The sequence below is a fragment of the Saccostrea cucullata genome, unplaced genomic scaffold (genome assembly GCF_032062105.1).
Source record: "Saccostrea cucullata isolate Sc308-1 unplaced genomic scaffold, CSIRO_AGI_Scuc_v1 ctg1201, whole genome shotgun sequence".
Taxonomy (NCBI): Eukaryota; Metazoa; Mollusca; class Bivalvia; order Ostreida; family Ostreidae; genus Saccostrea; species Saccostrea cuccullata.
The window spans coordinates 166,701-187,570 of NW_026932430.1; the positions used below are offsets into that span (position 1 = coordinate 166,701).

Sequence of the window (20,870 nt, forward strand, 5' to 3'; positions counted from 1 at the left end):
GAACAGTACATCAGCCGACAATGTCCATAAACGCTTTCAATTTGTCTAGGGGGGTAAACACTTAAAACAGAGCCTCCAAAAGGCGGTCACACCTTTAATCATTATCCATGGAAGTTCTATTTTCTTAAATTCCTTACGTCACTGGAACCCAGTAGCTAACTGCATTTTCCCAATCCTATGTCAATAATATACGCATTTAAGATAGAGTGATCCCGGGATTTTCATAAAACTTATGACTTGACCAAAATTTGACGTTGACTAACAACCTAAAGATGAACAATAAATCTTCAACTAATGAACTAAATATCCAGTAAAATCAGTAAAAATCTCACACAAAGGTTTATAAAAGATCAAGCAATCGTAATAATGACATAATTTTCGTTTTCTATAACACATAGGACGGTTTTATTCTCATTTCAAGAATTAAGAATTAAATTGATAATAAACGTGTTGATGTCTCCCCCGCATTTCCAAACATCCGTTTCTATGGCAACTGCCATAGAGTAACTATCACAAATATTTAAAATATTTTTTTTATTTTAAATATTCAACAAGTGTCTATATTCTCATTTGTAATTTTCAATCAATTTCACTTGTAAATCAATAAAATATGAAGAAGTTCCACGAACTTTTGGATCAACCCTCGTATATGTACATGTTTCGATCAATATAAGTATTCTGGTTCTAGAATGGTTTTTTTTTTTTTTTTTTTTTTTTTTTTACATTTATCTGGACATGTGCTAATTACGAAAGCATCTCACCCAAATGCTATTTTTTAAATATATTCAAACAAGATATAGTATATGATAATATAATAAGGCAAAAGGCTGTCATACAAGCTCCTTTGAATGTTGTTATACTTGTGTATATGATCTCACGGTATATGATGAGCCTTGATCAGATATTAAACTGTGACTTGTGGACCGTGACAGGATTTACTCAATGGATTTTAAATGATTGAGGTTCTACAAGGGATTTCGCTGTTTGTTTTTTTCAACCGTAAATAAACAAATAATTCTTTTATATTGAAAACGAAGTCTAAAAAGGTAGAAAACACTATATTAAATATTAACAATTTTACTTTAATCCACTTTTCTCTATATTTTTGGTGTTTCTGTATTCGTTAACAGTTTTCCCGATGTTTCCCGTTTACAGGCAGTGTGCAAAATAAATTCAGCAATATTTGATTCGGGGTATTTTTAAGCACCACCATTATATCAAACTAGCAAATACAACTGTCAAACAGATCCGGTTAATTGGCAGCAGGCATGCCGAGGAAATAATCGATATTTTGCAATGTAATTATTCTGTGTATTTTACATATGAAAGGCTTGATGATACATGTACTCCCCAAAAAATAATGGCAGAGTTCGTGAATGTTTTTCACCTGAAAAGGTAAGTAAATGTGTTCTTTTCTACATAATACAGAACCGCATGTTTATGAATGCGGGGATTAATCCCATAAATATACAGCTGTTTATAGATTGATTCAGGAACGCGAGTGTGTACAAATCATAATAGTTAATTTCCTGCTTTTCAACTGTACCAATGAAACACTCCGTATTAATCATTAAAAGCTAGTTATACATGTGTGTGATCTTTCCTCGATGTACTGTATATTAGAGATCGATATATAACGCATTATTATACATTTTGTCGCAGTAAACTTTAATAGTCTCTACCTTCAGTAACTACATACCCTATCTCATTAAAACATGTATGGATAAAGCAATGGAATCAAAAGTTAGTGACCAGATGAGGCCCATTTGGATCTGTCTTGTCCAAATGCAGCAAATCTCTAAGTACACGACCAAGTGAAAATGTCCAGAGCATGTCCATTTGCCCCAGTCTTGCTTCAATTACTGTAAAACTTAAAGTAAATGACCGAGTGAAAATATTCATAGCATGCCCATTTGTCTCAGGCTTGCTTCTATTACTGTAAATCTTTGCGTTTGTTCAAAAGATAAAACTCCATTTTTAAAATAGATTTCCATTGATGTAGTTGTTTGTTTCCATTAGCGTCGTAAAGTCGAATTAAATATATTATAACTACGTTATAACTGAATGCAATTTAGCAAAATCTTTTTTCTTAAATTTTACGAAGTCAAAGCATCGTCAAATTAAGATTATATTTACTAATTATAATTTATTTTTCAGATGAAAAATCTCAGAAAAAATTCAACCTTCAGAGGATTTTCATTGAAGTGTTATCAATGCTTATTCGGAGGATTCACTATTATTGTGATTTTACTTTTTGTCTTTCATCAAAATCATAACTTGACGTACTATTTTATCTATAACAATAAAAACATATTTCCAAACATCCCCAGGGTATCAAAAGCAAATAATTCCACTAATCCAATCAAAACAGTGCTTCTTTACAATCCCAAGCACTGGGAAATACAAATACTGAACAAGTTCACAAAAGGAGGACTTTGGGAAAATTGCCCATATTCCTGTCAAATTACAACTGATATTAAATCATATGATAACAGTGATGCGGTGATATTTGTGATCGACTTGTTGGGAGGAGGTGAATTACCTGTTAAAAAGACTCACCAAGTTTGGATATTTGCTCAATATGAATCGACCGATTATTTGACGAAAGAAGTTGGTACCCAATTCGTAACGCAGAGGAGTATGAAAAAGTATAATCAGAAGGTGAACTGGACAATAAGCTACAGAAGGGATGCAGACCTTCCATTTATTCATGGGTCTTATAGTGTCAAGAGAAATAACGATAGAGGAAGAAAGAAAGACTCGAATACTAAACGTGGCATCGCTTGGTTTGTATCCCACTGCGAGACCTCTTCTAGAAGAGAAATCTTTGTTAATTTACTGAAGAAAACCACGGCAATAGATATATATGGTCATTGTGGCTCTTTAAAAGCCCAGAATTGCCCGAAATCAAGAACAGATGCCATCAGGGAATGCTGGGGCTTAAAAGAAAGTAAATGTTTCGACATTCTTGATACAAAGTATATGTTTTATTTGTCATTTGAAAACGCAATGTGTCGTGATTACATCACAGAAAAAGGCCTTCATCACGTGACTCAACATGACATCATCCCAATCATGAGAGGAAGTGCAAATTATTCTATTTTTAGTCCGCCAAAATCATACATAGACACAAAAGACTTTTCCTCTGTACAACAGTTGTCAAAATACCTTACAAAGGTGGAGAAAAACAAAGATATGCAAGAAGAATTCTTACACTGGAAGAAACATTATGAATCCCAGTATCCAATAGAAAACTGGCGCAGTAATATGTGCAATATTTGTCAGCGACTAAATAATCCCACAAAATATACAAGAATATATAATGATATATACAAATGGATTGTTACACCAAATAATCGAGATGGATGCTCTGTATCCAGGGACTTGTAGATGTTGAAATGGATGTGATAATAAAAAAAGGTTATAAACGTGTACATATTTATATGCACGTGTATATGTATAAAAATTTCTTCTATGATCAGCTGTTTAATGTTAAAATTGCGTTTGTGCTGCATATGAGTATTGTTTGCTTCAAAAGGCCCGTACGTGTTCTTTCATATGATTGTTATAATTACATACCTCACAACCTTTATCTTTTTATTATTAATGTGTTTCAGTAATTTTAACTTGAATGGATTTGATAAGCACGAATGTGACCACTTATAGGATAATGAATTGATAATGAATCTTTTAGAAATTATTTTAGTCATAGATTACACAGACCTGCGTTTGACCAATGAAGATTGTTTCAAGACCCAAGATTTTAACAACACTTAAACAATTTCTTACAGGTCTGACACATAATACATAATGTAAAAACTCGTATTGTTTGCTGAATTCTTGTTGATATTGTAAATTATACATGTAGTAAGGTGGAGTTCCAAATTACCAAGATCGTTTAGTACAAAATCTAATAGTATCATTTTTGTAATAAAATACCGGTAAATTATGCTTTTTTTTATCATACTAAATACATCAGAAGTAGTTTCCTTGCTCGGCCTACACAACTTGCATTTTTCTGATCTTTAATTACAAATTTCTTTTTGCTGAGGATTGAAGAGACCATGATCAGAAATATAGTACAATGTGCGTGTTTTGGGAAATTTCGTCTCGTATCCGACGTTTATGTTGGCGGCTTCCATTTTTGTGATTTTTTTTTCGAGACTCATGCGCTATTAGAAATCGTTCATTTGAAAAGACTCTGCGTGAAAATTAAAAACGAAGAACGTCAATCTAGCTCAAAAGATCATTGGAACAAAACAAATAGAGACCAAACACAGACCTCAAAAACACCAGAAGTTGGGACCATGTGCTATAAAGGGGTAAATATCCCCTATCGACCGACTACACCTGCTATGTGTCCTTGTCATAATCTAGTAAACAGAAAAATCCATGGATAATCTAAAGTGTGAAAATAATGACCTAACTTTGTATGAAAAGAGACTTAGCAATAGGTCATATGTGGACCACAAAATTTACAAACCTTTGACTTAAAACAGACCATTGATATCCTTGAATCATTAATTTATTAATTAAGTTGACGTCAGAAAAAATTCAAGTCATTACATTTATAATTAAAATATATTTGGGGCGGGTGTGGGGGTGGGTGGGTCGGTTACCAATATAATATTTTTTCATGTAAAAAATCCAGATATAAAATCCTAGACTCTGTAGTGATTTTAATTTTGAGCTTAGAAAATATATCGAATCAACGTTAGAATAACAAGAGGCCCAGGGGCCACAGCGCTCACCTGAGCACATCGGGCTTGAATTTAACCCACCCCCCCCCCCCCCCCCGGCGTTCATCATTTGAACAAACTAGAATCTACACTATCTGAGGATGATTCCATATAAATAACACTAATCATAGCTTTGAAGTGCTTGAAAAGAAGATTTTAAAAGGTTTCCCGATATATCCCTATGTAAAACTTGGGTGGGCCATTTTGGCCCCACCCTAGCCCCAGGGGTCATGATTTGAACAAACTTGAATCTACACTACCTGAGGATGATTCCACATGAATTTCATCTTTCCTGGCCCAGTGGTTCTGGAGCAGAAGATTTTTAAAGATATTTTCCTATATATTCCTATGTAAAACTTGGGTCGGCCATTTTGGCCCCACCCTAGCCCCGGGGGTCATCATTTGAACAAATTTGAATCTACACTACCTGAGGATGATTCCACATGAGTTTCATCTTTCCTGGCCAAGTGGTTCTGGAGAAGAAGATTTTTAAAGATTTTTCCTATGTATTCCTATGTAAAACTTGGGTCGGCCATTTTGGCCCCATCCTTGCCCCAGGGGTCATCATTTGAACAAACTTGAATCTACACTACCTGAGGATGATTCAACATGAGTTTCATATTTCCTGGCCCAGTGGTTCTTGAGAAGAAGATTTTTCCTATATATTCCTATGTAAAACTTGGGTCGGCCATTTTGGCCCCACCCTTGCCCCGGGGGTCATCATTTGAACAAACTTGAATCTACACTACCTGAGGATAATTCCACATGAGTTTCACCTTTCCTGGCCCAGTGGTTCTTGAGAAGAAGATTTTTTAAAAATGCCATTAATTTTTCTCTAATTCATAATTATCTCCCCTTGGAAAAGGGCGTGGCCCTTCATTTGAACAAACTTGATTCCCCTTCACCCAAGGATACTTTGTGCCAAGTTTGGTTAAAATTGGCCCAGTGGTTCTTGAGAAGAAGATGAAAATGTGAAAAGTTTACGACAACGACGACAACGACAACGACCACGACAACGACAGACAACGGACAAATTTTGATCAGAAAAGCTCACTTGAGCCTTCGGCTCAGGTGAGCTAAAAATGTATATTGTTAATTGAGAAGATGTCGTCGATATAATTATCGAAAACAAAAGACTCCTTTTTATATAGAGTTTGAAAGAATTCTGCTTCATATGGATACAGAAATAGGCCTGGTAAGAAAAGGGCCGCATAACAAGTAGCAATGGGAATTTCAGGAGATGACTTTATCTCCAAAAACTTCACAGATATCATCAATATTTTTTAATAAAATTCAAGAGACATTACATTTCGTGTACAGTTTTTATAACTGACTTTGCTAAAAATTTTGCAATAATATTATTTGGATTTTTCTTTTAAAAAAAATCATAGAGTATTCCTTAAGTTTTGAAATGCTTTATGCTTGAGCATGCCCGTTATTTTAATGAACAGTAGACAAGATAGTATACCACAAATATAGTCTTTCATGAGGTCGATTCATAAATATATCGACTTTACAGAAAAGCATATCGACCGAGTACAAAATAATTTGCAAAATTTATGTGCATGTTGATAAAAAAATAAAAGAAAAGATTTTTGGAGATAATTCTGAAGCGTTAATTAAAGAAATATAGTAAGCAAATAGACAAAGAACCTTTCACTACATTGTGTTGGTACAGTGTAATGATATCGACTTATGAATTCTCTCCTTGGTTATGGATAAAAAGATAGTGGACTTTTATGTGTACATGATTGTGTCGATCAATATAAGTATTTTTGTTCTAAAATGTTTTTTTTCCATTGATCTGGACATGCGCTATAATTACGTGAGCAGCTCACCCAAATGATATATTTTTTTTAAATAATGAAATGAGATAGTATATAATAATATGATAAGCCAAACGGCTGTCATAAAAGCTCTTTTGAATGTGGTAAAAGGTCGACCTGTAAATTGGATTTGTAGACCGTGACGGGAATTACTCCGATGGATTTTAAATGATTGAGGTTCGACGAGGGATTTCGCTGTTTGTTTTTTCAATAGCAAATAAACAAATAAGTCTTTTGTATTGAAAAAGAAGTCTAAAAAGGTAGAAAAACACTGTATTAAATATTAACAATTTTACGTTGATCCACTTTTCTCTAAATTATAGGTGTTTCTTTATTTGTTAACAGTTTTCCCGATGTTTCCCTTTTACAGGATCGAGTGTGCAAAATAAATTCAGCAATATTTGATTCGGGGTATTTTTGAGCAACACGGTTATATCATACTAGCAAATACAACTGTAAAATAGATCCGGTTAATTGCCAGCAGGCATGTGGAGGAAATAATCTATATTTTGCAATGTAATTATTCTGTGTAATTTACATATAAAAGGCTTGATGATACATGTACTCCTCCCAAAAAATAATGGCAGAGGTCGTGAAGGTTTTTCACCTGAAAAGGTAAGTAATTGTGTTCTTTTCTACATAATACATAACCGCATGTTTATGAAGGCGGGAATAAATCCCGTAAATATACAATAGCTGTTTATAGATTGATTCAGGAACGTGAGTATGTAGAATTTATAATAGATAATTTCCTGCTTTTCAACTGTACAAATGAACCTCTCCGTATATATATTAATCATTAAACAGTTATACACGTGTGTGATCTTTCCTCGATGTACTGTATATTAGAGATCGATATATTACGAGTTATTAGATATTTTGTCGCAGTAAACTTTGATAGTCTCTACCCTCAGTAACCTGATAACTACATATCCTACCTCATTAAAACTTGTGTGACCAAGGAAATTAGTGTAAAAATGTATATATGTAATCCGGGACAATGATCAAAGCGCCAAGGGCAGATTAAATTTAACAGGTGTCAAGGACTTCAGAGTGAAAGACTTGGGTAAACATTTATCTCTGGACAATACAAGTAATTAATTAATCGAGTGTTAAATAACTCTATTGTAAATATTATGCTATTGTATGTAATTTGCTGTTTTGTACTTTTGTTCAGTTATCGACTGGCTTTCGCCAAGACAGCCACGCTGGACAGCGCTCTCGTCCGCTATATGGCGGAGCCTGTCCCCTTTTTTAAATAAATCTGTTAAAGCTGCATATTTGGAGTTCCGTCTTATACATCAGAATTTAGACGGTTATATTTGCATGGCACCTGATCCCACCTCTGATGTTTTGGAGGTCCATGTTTGCTCTGTACCAGTTTTGTATTGTATTATGGACTTTTGGTCTTGTATACTGTTCGTTATCTCTATACGTTTCATGGATAATGCACTGGGATGCATACTATTAGACTTGCTTTGAATGATGCAAATTCTAAAGTTAGTAACCAGATGAGGCCCATTTGCCCCAGTCTTGCTTCTATTGCTGTAAACGTCTAAACAAATAACCAAGTGAAAATGTTCAGAGCCTGCCCATTTGCCCCAGTCTTGCTTCAATTTCTGTAAATGTCCAAACAAATATTCAAATGACAATGTTCAGAGCATGCCCATTTGTCACAGTCTTGCTTGTAAATCTTTCAGTTTCTTCAAAAAATAAAACTTCATTTAATAGATTTCCATTGAAATAGTTGTTTGTTTCCATTTATGCTCGTTAAGTCAAATTAAATATATTATAACTACATTATAACTGAATACAATTTAGCAACATCTTTATCCTTAAATTTAACGAAGTCAAAGCATCGTCAGATTTTAGATTATATTCACTAAATATAATTTATTTTTCAGATGAAAAATCTCAGAAAGAATTCAACCTTCAGAGGATTTTCATTGAAGTCTTATCAATGCTTATTCGGAGGATTCATTATTATTGTGGTTTTACTTTTTGTCTTTTATCAAAATCCTTGCTTGACGTACTCTTTTATATATAACAATAAAGACAAATTTCCAAACATCCTCAGGGTATCAAAAAATGCAAATAATTCCACTCATCCAATCAAAACAGTGCTTCTTTACAATCCAAAACACTGGGAAATACAAATACTGAACAAGTTCAAAAAAGGAGGACTTTGGGAAAATTGCCCACACTCCTGTCAAATTACAACTGATATTAAAGCTTATGATAACAGTGATGCGGTGATATTCGTGATCGACTTGTTGGGAGGAGGTGAATTACCTGTTAAAAGGACTCACCAAGTTTGGATATTTGCTCAATATGAATCGACCGATTATTTGACGAAAGAAGTTGGTACCCAATTCGTAACGCAGAGGAGTATGAAAAAGTATAATCAGAAGGTGAACTGGACAATAAGTTACAGAAGGGATGCAGACATTCCATTTATTCATGGGTCTTATAGTGTCAAGAGAAATAGCGATAGAGGAAGAAAGAAAGACTCGAATACTAAACGTGGCATCGCTTGGTTTGTATCTCACTGCAAGACCTCATCTAGAAGAGAAATCTTTGTTAATTTACTGAAGAAAACCACGGCAATAGATATATATGGTCATTGTGGCTCTTTAAAAGCCCAGAATTGCCCGAAATCAAGAATAGATGCCATCAGGGAATGCTGGGGCTTAAAAGAAAGTAAATGTTTCGACATTCTTGATACAAAGTATATGTTTTATTTGTCATTTGAAAACGCAATGTGTCGTGATTACATCACAGAAAAAGGCCTTCATCACGTGACTCAACATGATATCATCCCAATCATGAGAGGAAGTGCAAATTATTCTATTTTTAGTCCGCCAAAATCATACATAGACACGAAAGACTTTTCCTCTGTACAACAGTTGTCAAAATACCTTACAGAGGTGGAGAAAAACAAAGATATGCAAGAAGAATTCTTACACTGGAAGAAACATTATGAATCCCAGTATCCAATAGAAAACTGGCGCAGTAATATGTGCAATATTTGTCAGCGACTAAATAATCCCACAAAATATACAAGAATATATAATGATATATACAAATGGATTGTTACACCAAATAATCGAGATGGATGCTCTGTATCAAGGGATTTGTAGATGTTGAAATGGATGTGATAATAAAAAAAGGTTATAAACGTGTACATATTTATATGCACGTGTATATGTATAAAAAAATTTCTTCTATGATCAGCTGTTTAATGTTAAAATTGCGTTTGTGCTGCATGTGAGTATTGTTTGCTTCAAAAGGCCCGTACGTGTTCTTTCATATGATTGTTATAATTACATACCTCACAACCTTTATCTTTTTATTATTAATGTGTTTCAGTAATTTTAACTTGAATGGATTTGATAAGCACGAATGTGACCACTTATAGGATAATGAATTGATAATGAATCTTTTAGAAATTATTTTAGTCATAGATTAAACAGACTTGCGTTTGACCAATGAAGATTGTTTCAAGACCCAAGATTTTAACAACACTTAAACAATTTCTTACAGGTCTGACACATAATACATAATGTAAAAACTCGTATTGTTTGCTGAATTCTTGTTGATATTGTAAATTATACATGTAGTAAGGTGGAGTTCCAAATTACCAAGATCGTTTAGTACAAAATCTAATAGTATCATTTTTGTAATAAAATACCGGTAAATTATGCTTTTTTTATCATACTAAATACATAAAAAGTAATTTCCTTGCTCGGCCTACACAACTTGCATTTTTCTGATCTTTAATTACAAATTTCTTTTTGCTGAGGATTGAACAGACCATGATCAGAAATATAGTACAATGTGCGTGTTTTGGGAAATTTCGTCTCGTATCCGACGTTTATGTCTCATAGCTATTTAATTTTTCAAGACAAATCTAGGCCCGTAAAAGACATACATTTTCTTTACCAAATAATTAGAATTTTTTAAAAAGCGAAAAAATAACGCACACAAACATTTTACAAAATCACTCTAGTATGGAATAGAAATGTTCTTTATAAGCGAATTTGATTTCTTTTTTAAGCTTAAGGGGAATTTTGAAATTTATTTTCCTTTAATTCGAATTCAGGGATATTGATTAACATATCTGAGAAATAATGACAAACTGTTGTATTTCCAATTTTCAGTATTCTTTAATTGCTTGTATTAGATTTGTCATACCTGCTGGAGAGAATGAGTGCTATTTTCATAAACTCTTCATTAATCCTCGTTTTACTTCATTTTTGTTATTTTATATATTTAAATATTTTATATTCCCTTATATCTTTATTTTTTAATGCCTAGGCGAATGTGCAAAAAGTTTTCATGTACTTTTTTGATAAGATTAACTCGACCAAAATACAAGTTTTTTCCAGCTTTATTTTGTATAAGCTCAGGGATTTTATTGATTTATGTTTAATATTCATTATTTTTTATTTATTCATTCATTCATTCTTTATTTTTTTTTTATTTCTTTCAAATTTCTCTCTATATGATAAAAGATGGTGAGAATTTACTAGCCAAACCAACATATTCTGAAATTTGTGTTTTCATCTGTAAATATTTACTGAGTATGATTTGTCCATATGTGTTAGTTTATTGAAGTATGAACTAATATTTTTCAAGTCTATTTTATTTTCCAAAACTTAGGAGAAGAAAATCAAAGAATTATCATTGTTCTAAGCCTGTCAGATAAAATTAAGTCTCCTCCAAAGAAAAAAATTGTTTCTTTCATCTGTCCTTAAAAGGAGATAATATTTCTTGGTTTCTTGAGTTAATATCAATATTAATATCAATATTATTTGACAAAACACAACAGGCAATCAAGGTTAAAAATGATTAGAATCAACTCGAAATGTTTAAATTTAACGTGTATATATATAATTTTCTTTATATCAACTTCAGAGTACTTGTGTGTAGACTCACAAAGTAATTTTAGCCAAGTAATATTGTTGATGATCTATCAACCTGTGAAAATTCCCGAGTTTTTATTTAAAAATCAGTTTTCTATAACTTCAAAAAGTATAAATTTCAGTTGATTTGGAGGAATGAATGTCGTACATTTTGATGTTATAAACTTCTTTTTAAAAGTCTTAAGAGTTTTTGAGGATCTACATCTGATTTACACCACTTCTAGAATATCCTGTAGCACGGTAACTCTGAGAAACTGACCACAGAAAATTTGATGTCATCACGCCATACAGTTAAGTTGCTAGTTTCTACAAAGTATCAATTTTACAGCATAATACCACAACCTTTTTGATAATCCATCCTAATGAAACATATAGATATAACGAACAGTATTCAACATACATGTAAGGTCATTAAAACAATAAAAGTTAGGAGCAGAGCAAACACGGACCTCCAAGACATCAGAGTTGGGATCAGTTGCCATGGAGGAGTGAGCATCCCCTGCCGACGGTCACACCCGCCGTGTGCTCCTTGTCATGATTGGGAAAAGCACTGGATGGTTTGAAAAGTTATCACTTTTTGTTTTAAGTTTGCTACTCATGGGTAATTAAGGACACTTTCATGGTTTTTATAGTCGATAAAAGTGTGCTCGACTTTGAAAGTACAGGGATTGAAAAATAGTACTGTATATTGACGAACTTTTCAAATACATGTAAATTTAGGTGGTTTTAAAGCAGTTTTTTACACATTAATACACCTCGAAAACATTTATCTGAACGATAATGTAAAACAACAATAAAAATAATGGATTTTTTGGATGAATGAACTTCTATACATTTAACGTTATGGATATTAGTGATGGTTGAGGTAACTCTATCGAGCAACATAAGTTAAAATATAATTCATGATCAAAGCTCTTGTAAAAATTGCCTACACTTTAAACAATTATTTATGACGAGAAGGGAAAAATACTGATTGTCTTTTGTTATGCAGTGTATTTGGTTTTTAAATTCAAAAATAGATACATTTACAACATGGCATAGTGCTCAGGTTGTTCTTGTGTTTCATTCAACAGGCAGTTTGAGGAGCTTTTTTTTTTTTTACAGGACCACTGATACAACTGATAGCTCGGAAGCATCATTGATATTAAATGATTCAATGCAGGACCCTCTCACTCCTCTTTAAAATCATTTTTTCTTCAAATACAACTATATATAGTTACATTCTTAGTCATTTAAAGAAAGTAAAAAGTGAATGCCATGAAATGTACTGTATAAAAGCGTGGACGAAAACTTCCATCTTTTGAGGACAGATGATACAAACATTTTTTTCTTTGGAAGAGACTTAATTTCATAGATCTCTCAGGCTTAGAACAAAGGATAATTCTTTGATTTTTTTTTTCTTCTTAGCCTTGGAAGATGAAATAGATTTGGAATATTATTTAAAACTTCAATAAAATAACAAGTATGGACAAATCATACTCAGTAAAGGTTTACAGATGAAAACAAATTTCAGAATATGTTAGCTTAGTGCTAAAAGTGTAATATAAACTTTACAAAAATATACCAAGCTAGGTGAATTTTATGAAGAAAAGCAAAATGGTAAAAAATCAGTACAATCACATAGGCTGATTTTTACCGTTTTGCTTTTCCTCATAAAACGAACCTGGCTTGGTAACTATATATTTCTTTTTAAGTTATTATCACATGTTAATTAGCACTAAGCTAACATACCGGTATTCTGAAATTTGTGTTTTCATCTGTAAGTATTTACTGAGTATGATTTGTCCATATGTGTTAGTTTATTGAAGTATGAACTAATATTTTTCAAGTCTATTTTATTTTCCAAGACTAAGGAGAGAAAAAATCAAAGAATTATCCTCTAAACCTATTAGATGATACTAAGTCTCCTCCAAAGAAAAAAATTGTTTGTATCATCTGTCCTGAAGAATACAAAGAAAAACTATGGAAATGAAAATATTAAACAGTACATTAAGAAACCCCAGAACTTTTTTTCATATCAATTTAGAAAACCTGAAAATTTTCTAACAATTTTATTCTGTTGATAAAAAACAAGGAACATTTACAAAGTTTAATTTATATGATTTGATTTAAACATATTTTATTGAAACATGATGGACACAAGTTATTCCAACTTAGATTGTCCTCTTCAACACAAATTAAATGACAAAAATAGATACATGTAATATACATTTAAATAATATGATGATTAAATAGATAATTACTTCAATAGCATATTTTTTAAAGAAAATCGTATAAGAGATAAACATTGCATTTGTTTCCATTAGTTGGCCAAATAGAAAAAGAGTCGCCTCGATTATGAAATAACTGACTGTTTTAAAAAGTTTCTTTTTCGTCCTCTCTGGTCGTCTTGGGATGAAAAACTTGAGGCGGTAGGCAGGCTTGACTTTTTCCCCCCAGAAAAGTTCAACATCAATGCTGATTGTTACTATTTTCCGGAGTGCATAAAAACAACTGTTTCCTGAGGGTTAAAAACCCCTTCGAGTCAGGTTAGTTTAGCCAGTAGGTCGGGAGAGTATACCCAAACAATGTTTAGAGATGAAGGATATGGTTTTAAAAAAGTTTTTAAAAAACTAATATATCAAACGTGCTCATACTTTTCATTCACTTAATATATAACAACTTATTCATGCAGTTATTATTATTTAATTAAATAGTGTAATGTTTCTTTGATGAAAGTCATATGAGAAAAACAACAAAAAATCCAAATCAAAAAAACAAAAAGACGACAAAGCCATTTGTGAATCGTGGAAATGCGATGTGTCTTGATTTGTACACATTTCTCGATTTCTTTTACCCAGAGTGAAATATCACCATAGGTAGGTGCAACAAGACGTAACGAATCAAAGTACGACACACGCAATAGAGAGGACTACACTATTCCTAGATGTAGACTTGAAATATTTAAGAAATCTTTTGTTCCTGATACAATAAACCAATGGAATAGTCTGAGTATCACCACTAGAAACAGCACGTCTTTTAGCAGCTTTAAAAATAACATACATAAAAACCCAGCAGACCCCCTTCTTATTTCTCCCATGGTAATAGACGACTTAATATCATACATACTAAACTACGACACAATTGCATTTAAAATTATGATCTTTATAAAAGAAACATTATCGAGAGTCCTAACTGTTCATGTGGTACACCAGAAGACCCATATCATTTTTTCTTTGTCTGCAATAAGTACCAATATGCTAGAGAAAAGCTATTCAGAGATTTACTGTGTCTTACGAAACCAAATATTAAATTGAACATTATTGATTGCCACTTACTTCTGTGGGGAGATGAGTCACAACATGTAGAAATCAATAAACATATTTTTCAGTCAGTTCAAAAATTTATAAGATATTCTGGTAGATTTAATTAATTATTACTGCCTAACACTTACACTCTATATAGTTATATATTTATCATATGTAACAAATGTATGTTTCAATTTAACAAACATGTTTGTACATCAATATTCCTTTTTCACTTATTTTCCCTATGTATATATATTGACAGTTGTATGAAGAGAACCTAGTAAGTTGTTAGAACTTGTGTTCAAACCATTTGTATAGTATTTATACAATAAAATATGTTCAAACCAACCAAACCTAAAGTTACAAGATATTTTAAAACAGATAACAACCACCACAGTTAAACTAGGACTAACAATCCAAGCTATACGTTCTCCATAGCTACGTTACACTTAGTTATAATCACAGGAGTTCGCGTACCTATCAATTTTACCGAAATTTTCAGCAAATTTAAAAAAAATAACACTATAGGTATTACGTTTTTTTTAATTTACTGATAATTTCGGTAAAATTAATAGGTACGCGAACTCCTGTGGTTAAAAATATATAGCAACAACAACAACAAAAATCATGACCAACAAGTTATCAGAAGTAAGTCAATATCCCTCCAGGACTTCCGTAATCATTATATTTCAAACGAGTTTCAAAGAAAAACGTCATAATGCCGTCAGCACATTCTTACCCTGCGGCGATATGAGTTCCGACATTGTGTTTATTTCAGTACAATTTATAAAGTGTTGCATATATTACATATAAATTTCTACAGCAAAATTCAAAAATATTGGTAATAGTTTATCAGTTACTAGAAGGAAGGGATTTATATTGGGTCATGATTTTTTAAACTAACGATTTAAATAATACTACAGATTGCATAAAAAAATAATACACGAATCAATTACTCAGAGGGCAAAATTACAATAAATAAATAAATACACTTTTAAAACAAAAATACTGTGTACTGTAATAAAACAAGGCTATTTTGAATCCATCAGTATAACTTTACATTGAATCGAATAGAATGGTCGTATGGCTGATATCATCTCATCAGTATCACTTTATACTCGGAGTAAATGATAGCACCTACTAGTATTTGTTGCAAGAAGGTGATTTCAGCGATTTAATTTTGAAAAAAGGTGATATTGTTACATTAATGTTTTGCAATTTAAGAAATTCAAAACCATCTATAACAATTGTTATAGATAGTTTTGAATTTCTTAAATTGCAAAACTTTAATGTAACAATATCACCTACACATGCATTAATTTATATGAGTCGCAGTTTGGTAATTTTGGTATTCATTGCAGTATAGTGATACATGATTCGAATAAGTGATATCACAAATTCAAGAGAGTGATATTACCAATTCATGCATCAACATTTCAACTAGATGACATAACCTTTTTAATACTAGTCCATGTAGTAGCGTCGCCCGCGTGGCGCAGTGGTTAGAGTGTCTGCTCTAGAGTCGCGAATTAATGAGTTGAATGGGTTCGAATCCCACTGTGGGACGATGAGACCGGTCCTTCGGATGAGACCGTTTTAAAAACCGAGGTCCCGTGTCGTAGTAGGTGCTGGCACGAAAAATATCCCTCCCTGCTCAATGGTCCTGAGTCCCGATTATAGGACAAAATGTAGCTCTCCACCGGCAAGTGGTGGCGTCTCCATATGAGTGAAAAATTCTCGAGAGGGACGTTTAACAACATACAATCAATTAAATCAATCCATGTAGTAGGTGATATACGGTGGTATATTTAGGACACGTAATTATTTTTTTAAGATACCAGGAAAAATTTATCTTGTGAAAACGAGTTATTTATATTGTGAAAACGAGATATATTATCTTGTGAAAACGAGAAATTACCTTGTGAAAACGAGAAATTACCTTGTGAAAACGAGAAATTATCTTGTGAAAACAAGATATTACTTTGTGATAAACGAGAAAATACCTTGTGAAAACGTGGTATTATCTTGTGAAACGGAGAAATTATCTTATGAAAACGAGATAATATCTCGTGAAAACGACTTATCTGTGAAAACGAGATAATATCTCGTGAAAACGACTTATCATCTTTTGAAATAGTGATAATATCTCGTGAGAAGGACATATTGACGTCGTGGAAATAAAAGGTCGGGTGGGGATTGTTGGTACTTTGCAGGCGGCAGTAAAACTGTTTTTCAAAGAATATATTACATGACTTTGGACATAAAGTTTCAGGGTGTTTTAATTTCGTTTTAGGGCCCAATAAAGCACATTTTTAATCCAATTAATATATGAAAATAATTGAGACAAGCAGATATTTTGCAGATACGACCATTTTGAGATTCCCATTTTATTTGAATGAAATACGATCGGATATTTGTAAATGTAAAAATAAAATGTACATTTGCATCTTTAGCATGCATTTACATCGAAGGGACGTACATGAAGAACATAATTAATTAATCTGAAAACAGAAATGAATATGCTTGATAGAAATATATAGAGAATAATACATACCCTTTTCCATATCACATCCTGTATCAGCCCGAGACACCAATATCAGCCAGAGGGCCGAAGGCCCGAGGGCTGATATTGGTCGAGGGCTGATACAGGATGTGATGTGGAAAAGGGTATGTTTTATTATATTTATTACATACTTGGTAATAAAATACAGCATGCATTAAGTTGAGAAGAAAATAAGTTAGTATAAACCATGCAAGGACTTCTTACATACATGTACATGGTCTATTGTCTCATACAATTTGGGTTTGTTTCTACTTCTATTTCACTGCATTCGATCCGTAATTTGAAAATAATCTATTACATGTATTTGTAAATTAAGATAAACCTTATTTTCAAAAAGTTAAAATTAAGAGAATATGAACACAACCAAAAATTGTGTATGATCACAAGTACTGTTTTTGTAGCTTAATTTACTAAGGGTGTGATATTGACGTCACAACAGCCGTATCAGCCCTGCAGGGCTGATATGGATTTGCAGGGCTGATATAGGTTATCAGCCCCGCAAATCCATATCAGCCCTGCAGGGCTGATACGGCTATTGTGACGTCAGCCATATCGCATATGCAAAAAACCTGTATTTATTACTAAGTGTGTAATAAATCCTAATAACATCATTGTAAGTTGTGGAATATTTATGTCATTTCAAGCATTCCTTAATGATATCATCTCATATACTTTTCATCCATTTTTGACAACGAATAGCAAAATATTAAATTATGTTGTTTAATGAATGTAAGAAAATTTAAAGTCGGAAAAATATGTCGTTTTCACAAGATAATAAGTCGATTTCACAAGATATCGGTAATAAGTCGTTTACACAAGATAATATCTCGTTTTCGCAAGATATTAAGTCGTTTCACAAGGTAATATTTCGTTATATCATACTTTCATGTAAATTACTTGAATCTGATTCGTAGAGAAACAATTGATAAAAAAACACTACTACCCGCTGAATAATGAAGCCACCCCTCCTGCGTAGCAACAGTCAACATTGCTTGACGACGGGTGGTATTCCAAGAAATAGCGACTGCCCGGAATTTATGCGCGCACGGTTAACTTTAATATGTATTTGTATAAAACATTCAGTATGATATAATAAATATTGCATGTAGTTGAGTGTAACATTGAAAATTTTCACCCCAAGAAAACCATTGTCAACCGAGGCGTAGCCTTGAAAATTTTCACCCCAAGAAAACCATTGTCAACCGAGGCGTACGCCTCGGTTGACAATGGTTTTCTTGGGGTGAAAATTTTCAATGTTACACTCAACTACATGCAATATTTATATATTCATAAGATGATTTCTCGTTTTCACAAGATAATATCTCGCTTTCACAAGATAATTTCTCGTTTTCACAAGATAATTTCTCGTTTTCACAAGATAATATCTCGTTTTCGCAAGATAATTCCTCGTTTTCACGAGATAATACCTCGTTTTCACAAGATAATTTCTCGTTTTCACAATATAACATGTCGTTTTCACGAGATAAAATATAATATAATATGATATCTTGAAAAAGAAATACTTACGTGTCCTCAATATACCACCGTAGTGATATCTATGGCACGCCAAATTCACAAAAATGAGCTAAACATAGTTTCACAGTCGATAAACTACGTTTACGGACGGTAAACTTTAGATAACAACGTTTATCTATATTTTACATCTGTAAACCATAGCTAACAAGTAATATATGTTTCAGAACCGTAAACTATACTTAACACCGAAAACAATCATTTGCGATTGCAAAACATAGATTATCTGATAAATACAGTTTCACGATTTGTAAACTATGGTTTACAACTCTATAGTTAGCGATCTGATAAATATAGTTTCACGATTTGTGAAACTATGATTAACAACTCTTAACTATAGTTTACGATTGTAAATTATAGTTTACAAACGTGAATCTATGTTTATCAACAAAATCTATTGTTAACGCTTTATTACAGACAGATAAACTTAGATTAGCATTCGTAAACTATAGTTAACAAGCGTTAAATATAGTTTTATAGATGAAAACTATAGTTAACGAATTGTTAACTATAGTTCACGGTTTGTAAACTATAGTTTACAGTCGAAAAACCTATTTTATCAACTGTGAAACTATGTTTAGCTCATTTCCGTGAATTAGGCGTGCCATAGATATCACCTATACGAATAGTTGATTTCACTAAACCGTAATAAATACTGAAAATGTCAAACGGCGCCTCACTTAAATTACTTTAAAGCACATTTTTAAGTGTAATTTTAGTTTTTTATTTAAAATAACTTAATGTTGAATTTGGCATTAAAATATTTTTTCTTGTAGTTTTACAATATGCTCTGTTACAAAGCACTTTGAAAAAGTACACACTTTGGTTAAAAAAAAAATCAAAGTTCGTTGAATTTGGGATCAAGTTAACGCACTTTGAAGAAACATATTTCTTTTCAATGTGCGTTAATATCGTACTTAAACGTTCAATATTCTTGCAGATTTTAGGTATGTCAAATAATTTTTTGAACCAGGTCGAAAACCTTTTTTGTGATGACGTCTATGGCACGCCAAATTCACAAAAATGAGATAAACATAGTTTCACAGTTGTTAAACTAGGTTTATCGGTTGTAAACTATAGTTTACGGACTGTAAACTATAGTTAACAACGTTGATATATATTTTACATCCGTAAACCATAGTTAACGCGATAATCTATGTCTCACAACCGTAAACTATACTTAACACTGAAAACAATCATTTGCGATAGCAAAACATACATTATCTGATATATACAGATTCACGATTTGTAAACTATAGTTTACAAACCGTTAACTATAGTTAACGATCTGATAAATATAGTTTCACGATTTGTGAAACTATGATTAACAACTCTTAACTATAGTTTACGATTGTAAACTATTGTTTACAAACGTGAATCTATGTTTATCAACAACATCTATTGTTAACGCTTATTACAGACAGTTAAACTTAGATTATCATTCGTAAACTATAGTTAACAACCGTTAAATATAGTTTTACAGATGAAAACTATACTTAACGAATCGTTAGCTATAGTTTACGGTTTGTAAACTATAGTTTACAGTCGATAAACCTAGTTTATCAATTGTGAAACTAGGTTTATCTCATTTTTGTGAATTTGGCATGCCATAGACGTCACCTCACAAAATACAAGTATAAGATATCTTTTATAGATGTTTTAATGATTTTAAGGGGTTTGTTTTTTTACCAACGGTTTTCGTAAGTGCGTTGAGTGTCTCCATGTTAAAAAATGTTGATGTACACTCTTAATACACTTTGAAAAAAAATTCAACATGCGTTGATTTTGTCCCAATTTTAAGGTACTTTGCATTTTTTTTTTCAAAGTGCGCAATTTTTTCAAAGTAAGTAGCTACAATGCTATGTTTGATAAAATTCGTATTTGTATCACAGAATTAAAAAAATGTTTGATAACGCGTAAAAAAAAATCTCCTACCTTTTTCCAACACCATTAGGATCTAACAATAGGTTCATATTATTCAGTAAATCTCCTTTCTC

The 20,870-nt window shown here is 32.3% G+C and overlaps 2 protein-coding genes across 2 annotated transcripts; both read left to right on the forward strand.

Annotated features, from left to right (window-relative positions):
• The first annotated feature begins 1,147 nt into the window (after positions 1-1,147).
• On the forward strand, positions 1,148-3,973 carry LOC134235125 (alpha-(1,3)-fucosyltransferase C-like). The gene is made up of 2 exons (XM_062717234.1): positions 1,148-1,395; positions 2,158-3,973. The coding sequence occupies exons 1-2, from the start codon at positions 1,342-1,344 to the stop codon at positions 3,388-3,390; spliced, it is 1,287 nt and encodes a 428-aa protein (XP_062573218.1). The 5' UTR covers positions 1,148-1,341; the 3' UTR covers positions 3,391-3,973.
• Positions 3,974-8,589: 4,616 nt separating this feature from the next.
• Positions 8,590-10,248, forward strand: LOC134235116 (alpha-(1,3)-fucosyltransferase C-like; the record flags this gene model as incomplete). The annotated part of the gene is made up of 1 exon (XM_062717226.1): positions 8,590-10,248. A coding segment is annotated over one exon (1,116 nt), but the record flags the coding sequence as incomplete, so codon positions are not given.
• Between the last annotated feature and the right edge of the window lie 10,622 nt (positions 10,249-20,870).

What these genes read in the sequence shown, in the direction of transcription:
- LOC134235125 (XM_062717234.1), top strand. Translation starts at nt 1,342, where the DNA reads ATGTACTCCCCAAAAAATAATGGCAGAGTTCGTGAATGTTTTTCACCT. An exon ending in AATGTTTTTCACCTGAAAAG is followed by an intron (nt 1,396 to 2,157) that starts GTAAGTAAATGT and finishes TTTATTTTTCAG; the next exon opens with ATGAAAAATCTCAGAAAAAA.